This window comes from Rhincodon typus, chromosome 22 (genome assembly GCF_021869965.1).
Source record: "Rhincodon typus isolate 14 chromosome 22, sRhiTyp1.1, whole genome shotgun sequence".
In the NCBI taxonomy this organism is placed as follows: domain Eukaryota; kingdom Metazoa; phylum Chordata; class Chondrichthyes; order Orectolobiformes; family Rhincodontidae; genus Rhincodon; species Rhincodon typus.
In genome coordinates, this window is record NC_063353.1 from 31,593,039 (window position 1) to 31,599,422 (window position 6,384).

Here is a 6,384-nt window from a genome sequence, read left to right on the forward strand (position 1 = left end):
AACATGGTAAGAATGAAAAACATCAGCTTCCCAATATCGAGAAAACATTTCTGATCTTCCCCATAAAGTTTAAAAGGCAAATTCTGAATCTTGCTAATGGAGACCGACACCCTATGTCCACGCAATTGTATCTACATCAAGCTAATCATACCTCATTTCTATATAGCTCTTAATTCTACTCTCATTCCCAGAGATATTAGATGCTGCGAAATTCCCGATGTGAAAGCCTGAGTGGTAGTCTAGCACCACAGCTTGCTGCATTATTCTCTCTGCCTTCACTGAATGCCACAGTCGCTCTCATTTCCTTGCCTGCTCCATAGATACCACCCTCTTTCAACCTCCCTTGACACAACAGGGCATTGCCGAATCACCAGTCCCACTACATTGTCAAGGCTACTTTCAGATCAACTTACCTACAACTTCAGCCCTGAGGACTTCACTTTGTGCTCCTGAACATGTATGACTGACATGTTTCTGCCAAGTTGCTTTGACCAGAGGGACACAACTGCATCTCATGCATCTACACAGGATACATCTTGTGGCTTTTAATCTCTTAGCAATCACTCACTTCGTGCTGGCTTGGAGGCTACCAGCCTCTCTCACTTGCATTGTGGTGTAGGACAGACGGACAGGCGAAATGTTGTTACTGATGGAGCACTGAACAGTCAATGCGGTGGAGATACTTCTGTATGACACTGTGATGTCATAACTACAGCTTGTACCAGCAGCTAACATGGCAAATACACTGCCTGGATACCGGCCAAATGGCCATATCCTAACATCAAAAGGGATCAGCCCTGACTTAAATGAAGTAAGAATAAGGTCAATTAGGGAATGCTGCAAAACTCAGTCCAAGGGGTTAGTAATGGTCAGTCTGGTGCTTAGTCTGACCAGAGTTCAGTGTCAGTGTGCTTGCAGTCCAGTGACTGGGCCAGTACTGCAGGTCCATTCAGGCCAGTCAGGGGATTACAGGTACACCAGTTGTGGTGATATGGAAGGCAGACAGTGGGCCACGGTCAGTCCGGTGGGTTTGAATATAAATGGTCTCGGTGCATATCAGGTGGCAGTCTGTGAAATCCTGGGAAAATAGGAAGCTCCAGGCTGGAGATGGATTCATTGGGATGGATCATTGAAGGAAAGATGTTAGTGAAAGTAGGCAATTCAAGATAAAAGGATGGAATCTCATAAACAAAATGGAGGGACCAGGAAGCTGTGAGAGATGGGATTGTCACAATCACTTCAGCTTCAACATAAGAGGCGTGTATGGCCAAGATGGGCATTGAAACTCATAAAGCCATGGGCTCTGGGGGTAAATTGGAGACACAAACATTTAGATAAAGTGGTGGAACAGAAATGGGGGGATGTTGAATGATTATTTGGGGTGGAGGGACAGTTACATAGAAGGGAACATAAAAGATGGTGTCATTCACCTTTAATTTCAGAAGAGGCTGCAACTCACTGATGAGGACAGGAAGTTAGGACTTTATCATCTTTGCACCAAATAGTTCAATGGAGTGTTCAGAAGGGCGTGGCAGGAGCAACACCAGGCATATCTGAAAATGAGCTGTCAACCTGCTGAAGCAGCCAAACAGGACTACTTGCACGCCAAACAGCATAAACAGCAAGTGACAGACAGAGATAAGCGATCCCACAACCAACAGACCAAATCTAAGCTTTGGAGTCCTGCTATATCCAGTCATGAATGGTGGCAGGCAATTAAACAACTCACCGAACCCTACAAATATCCCCATCCTCAATGGTGGAAGAGCCCAGCACATCAGTGCAAAAGATAAGGCTGAAGCATTTGCAGCAATCTTTGACCAAAAGAGCTGAATGGATGATCCATCTCGGTCTCTTCAAGTGGTCCTCAGAATTGAAGATACCAGTTTTCAGCCAATTTGATTCACTCCATGTGACATCTAGAAATGGTTATAAGCATTGTATATTGCAAAGGCTATGGGCCCTGACAACGTTCTGGCTATAGCACTGAAGATTTGTTCTCCAGAACTTGCCGCTTCCCCAGCTAAGCTGCTCCAGTACAGATACAACACTGGCATCTACTCAGCAATATAGAAAATTGCCCGGGTATGTCCTATACATAAGGAGAGGGACAATCCAACCTAGACAATTATCGCTCCATCAGTCTACTGTTGATCATCAGTAAAGTGACGGAAAGTGTCATTAACAGCGCTATATAGCAGCATCTGCTCAGCACTAACCTGCTCAGTGGCACCCAGTTTGTGTTCCATCAAGACCACTCAGCTCCTGACCTCATTACAGCTTTGGTTCAAGCATAGACAAAAGAGCTGAATTTCAGAAGTGAGGTGAGAGTGATTGCCCTTGACATCAAGGCCACAAACAAAACTGGAATGAATATGAATCGGGAGCAAACTCTCTGGTGGTTAGAGACATGCCCAACACATAGGAAGATGGCTGTGCCTGTTGGAGGTTGGTCATTTCAGCACCAAGATATCTCTGCAGGAGTTTGTCAGAGTAGAGTCTTAGGCCCAACCACTGCTTCATCAGTGACCTTTCCTCCAGCTGAATTTCTCTAGCACCTTGTTTTTTAGTTCAGATTTCTAGAATCTACAGTATTTTCCTTTGATCCCCACACACACACATCCCCAGCTGTCATGTGTCATACCTGACACATAGGAAAATGGTTGTGGTTGTTGGAGGTCAATCATCTCAGCTCCAGGAAATCTCTGCAGGAGTTCCTCAGGGTAATGTCCTCAACCCAACCATCTTCAGCTGCTTCATCAATAACCTTCCCTCCAGCATAAGGTCAGAAGTGGGGATGTTCACCAAGATTGCACTATGTTTAGCACCATTCGTGACTCCTCAGATACTGAAGCAGTCCGTGTTCACATGCAACAAGACCTGGACAATATCCAGGCTTGGGCTGACAAGTGGCAAGTGACATTCGCACCACACAAATGCCAGGCTATGACCATCACCAAGAAGAGGCAATCTAACCACAGTCCCTTGACATTCAATGGTGTTATCATCACTGAATCCCCCCACTCCTGGGGGTTACCATTGACCGGAAACTCAACTGGACTCACCACATTAACACAGTGGCTACAAGAGCAGGCCAGAAGCTAGGAATACTGCGGCAAGTAACTCACCTTCTGACTCCTCAAAGCTTGTCCGCCATCTACAAGGCACAAGTCAGGAGTGTGATGGAATTCTCCCCACTTGCCTGGATGAGTGCAGCCCCAACAACACTCAAGAAGTTTGACACCATCCAGGACAAAGCAGCCCGCTTGATTGGCACTACATCTACAAGCATTCACTCCCTCCACCACTGATACTTAGTAGCAGCAGTGTGTACTATCTGCAAGATGTACTGCAGAAATTCACCAAAGATTTACAAGGAGAGGGTGTCGGTTGAAATCGTTGGACAATATTCAGTGCCATTTGTGACCCTGAGATACTGATTCAGTCTGTGGCCATAGGTAGAAAGGCCTGGACAACATCCAGGCTTAGGTTCATGTGTGGCAAGTAACATCCATGCCACAGAAATGCAAAGCAACGACCATTCCAACAAGAGAGAATCTAATCATTGCACCTTGACATTCAGTATCATTACCACCATTGAATTTCCCCAATATCAACTTTTTTAAGGTGAGCCTCCCTGCGTCTCACTTACATTTAGACCATAATCTGGATGTAACAGAAATGAGTGACAACGTGTGGCAATATGTTAAAGCAACAATTTTGTTGAATGGTAGTAATAGCACAATGGTAATGAAAGCAAATATAATACAACAAAAAGGAAAAATTATTTTATTGAAAGAAAGAAAGGATTTAGAAGTAATATTTATACATATCAGAAGAAAGGAAGAAAGCAACTGTATCAAAGCACAAACAGTCACTCCAAGTTGTATATCCACAAACAAAATAGTTAGGTAATTCCAAATTAATGACCAAAACCTGAAATCATAAACCAACCCTTGTTACATACCTCATCAAGTCACAGAATGATCTTAACTGTGACAGACCTTCTGGTCGGTAACTCTATCAATGTCCTTTCTTATGTTGTCTTCAGTGGTTGACTTAGAACCACACAACTGCAGTGAATCATGGAAGTTGTGTACTCTTTAAGGCAAATCTTTAGCTTCATTCCACCCTTTCAAGGTTTCCATTCAGAGTTTCCATGAGCTCTTGGTAACTCTCCACACAGATATAATGAGGCCATGAGTTGTTTACATATCCTCACCTTGGTCATACTGTCAGCAATTAAACTCCATCTCCTGACTCCATTCCACCTGACTTCTTCACAAGACTAGCCTATAGCTCCACAGTCATCAGATACCCAAGAATTGCTGTCTGTTTGAACATGTAGCACAAACAAGTTTTACCTTTTATCCTCTTGTCAGAAAAAAATGAACATTAGTTTAGATCAAATGACAGTTGTGAACATCTTGCCTTGATCAGTGTAAAATAACAAGACAAAGCAGTTCCTTGGGGGGGGGGATAAAATCAAGTTCACAATGAACAATATTAAAGCTGCTTACCACTGATTACATTGATTACATGATTCTTCACTTGATCAGACAACTTTAGATCAAGGTGTATGAAATGATTTTTAAAGACTCCATATTGGTTAAGATGTTATTTTCAAAACAAGAACAAGGCTGAAGTAAAACGACAAAATTATAAAATTGCAAATGTAATCGCAGATGGCCTCATCCTACACTGTTGTTCAGAAACTGACCTTGACAATTACTATGGTTACAAGAGCAGGTCAGAGGCTGGGGTTTCTGCAGCGAGGAACACACCTCCTGACTCCGCAAAACCTGTCCACTCTCCACAAGACATATGCCAGAGGAGTGATGGAACACACTCCACTTTCCTGGAAGAATGCAGCTCCAAAAAGGAGATAAGAAACTCAGCACCTTCCAGGACAAAGTGGATTCAATTGACACCATTAACATTCACTCTCTCCACCAATGATATACAGGTGGCCGTGTGTGCCATCTAGAACATGCACTGCAGCAACTCACTAACACCGATTGATGTATGTGGAACCTCCAAGTGGGTACGCAGCTATGCAGGTTAGAGAGAAAGCTGTCCCCTGATAACACCTTCCAAACCTGCAAATTCTGTTGACAGGTAGAACAAGAGCAAATGATGCAGGAACACCATCACCCTTAAGTTCCCCTCCAAAGGGTCTAGAGATGAGATGAGGAGAATTTTATGGTATGCAGTAAATTGTTATGCTTGGGGTGGGGCTACTGTCTAAAAGGAGGATAGAGAAGATTCAGTAATAACTTTTCAAAGGGAATTCAATGTACATCGATAAGGAAACAGCTGCTGCACCATGGAGAAATAGCAGCAGCAGTGGGTTTAATTGGACATTCCTTTAAAAGAGCCAGCACAGGCACTGTGTGCCAAATGGCCTCCCTCTGTGATTTATCATTCTGTGATTCTGATACTTCGATTCTGAACTAAACTGTGAATGTAGGGGGATTGCTTGTTCTTATGATGACAACTTGTTATAGTGCAATTCCCTTTAACTGCAGATGATGTTCCTGTGGATAACGAATTGGAGAAAAGTGAGCAGGACGTAAAGAAACAACCTAAATGGATGTTTGACACAACTGATCTTATCCAGAATGACTTTTGTTACACTGGTTGGTATTATAATGGTTATTGTTATCAATTCATCCCAAAGAAAAGGATTTGGGTGAATGCTGAGGTAAGTCCTTGGAATCTCCATTGGGTTTGTTCCTCAGGGTTTTAAGCATGACCAAATATTGTACCCCATCTAAAGGAAACTTTATTAGGTTAATAAAAAGTAAAACTATTCATAATCCTTCAGGTGAGTCCTTGCAGGAAGATGGTGTTAAACCCCCAAACCTATTCTACTTTCCGTCTGGAGCTCCCATGTTAATTTTCTGTGATTTGCATTTAAGGGCACATACATCCCTCTGCATTCCACATTTAACATCTCTTTACTTAAAAAATAATTCCACTTTACTATTCTTCCTCACAAAGCGGATAATTTCGCATTTCCTTATATTGTACTCCATCTGTTACCATCTTGCACAATCACTGAATCAATTTATATCTGTTTATAGTCCTTTCTCATTGTTAGTGCTCGAGCAGACACAAATTGCGTACTGCTGAGCAGGTTGTTTCTCAATGAGCGTCATTTGATCTCACCATTACATCAAGTTTCTACACTTTGCTAATGATTGAGGAAAGACTGATAGAGTAGGAATTGACTGGAATTCCTAGAAGCTGCAATTGGAAATACTCTTATTGGTCAGAGTTGGTAGGAACTGCAGATGCTGGAAAATCTGAGATAACAAGGTGTAGAGCTGGATGAACACAGCAGGCCAAGCAGCATCATAGGAGCAGGAAGGCTGACGTTTC

The 6,384-nt window shown here is 42.9% G+C and overlaps 1 protein-coding gene across 1 annotated transcript in view; it reads left to right on the forward strand.

The window, feature by feature from the left end:
* The first annotated feature begins 4,990 nt into the window (after positions 1-4,990).
* Positions 4,991-6,384, forward strand: part of LOC125485735 (snaclec macrovipecetin subunit beta-like) — an 8,849-nt gene continuing 7,455 nt past the window's right edge. The window contains exons 1-2 of the mRNA XM_048609975.1: positions 4,991-5,060; positions 5,529-5,704. Of these exons, the coding sequence (XP_048465932.1) occupies positions 4,991-5,060; positions 5,529-5,704 (246 nt within the window). The remainder of the gene's footprint in view (positions 5,061-5,528; positions 5,705-6,384) is intronic.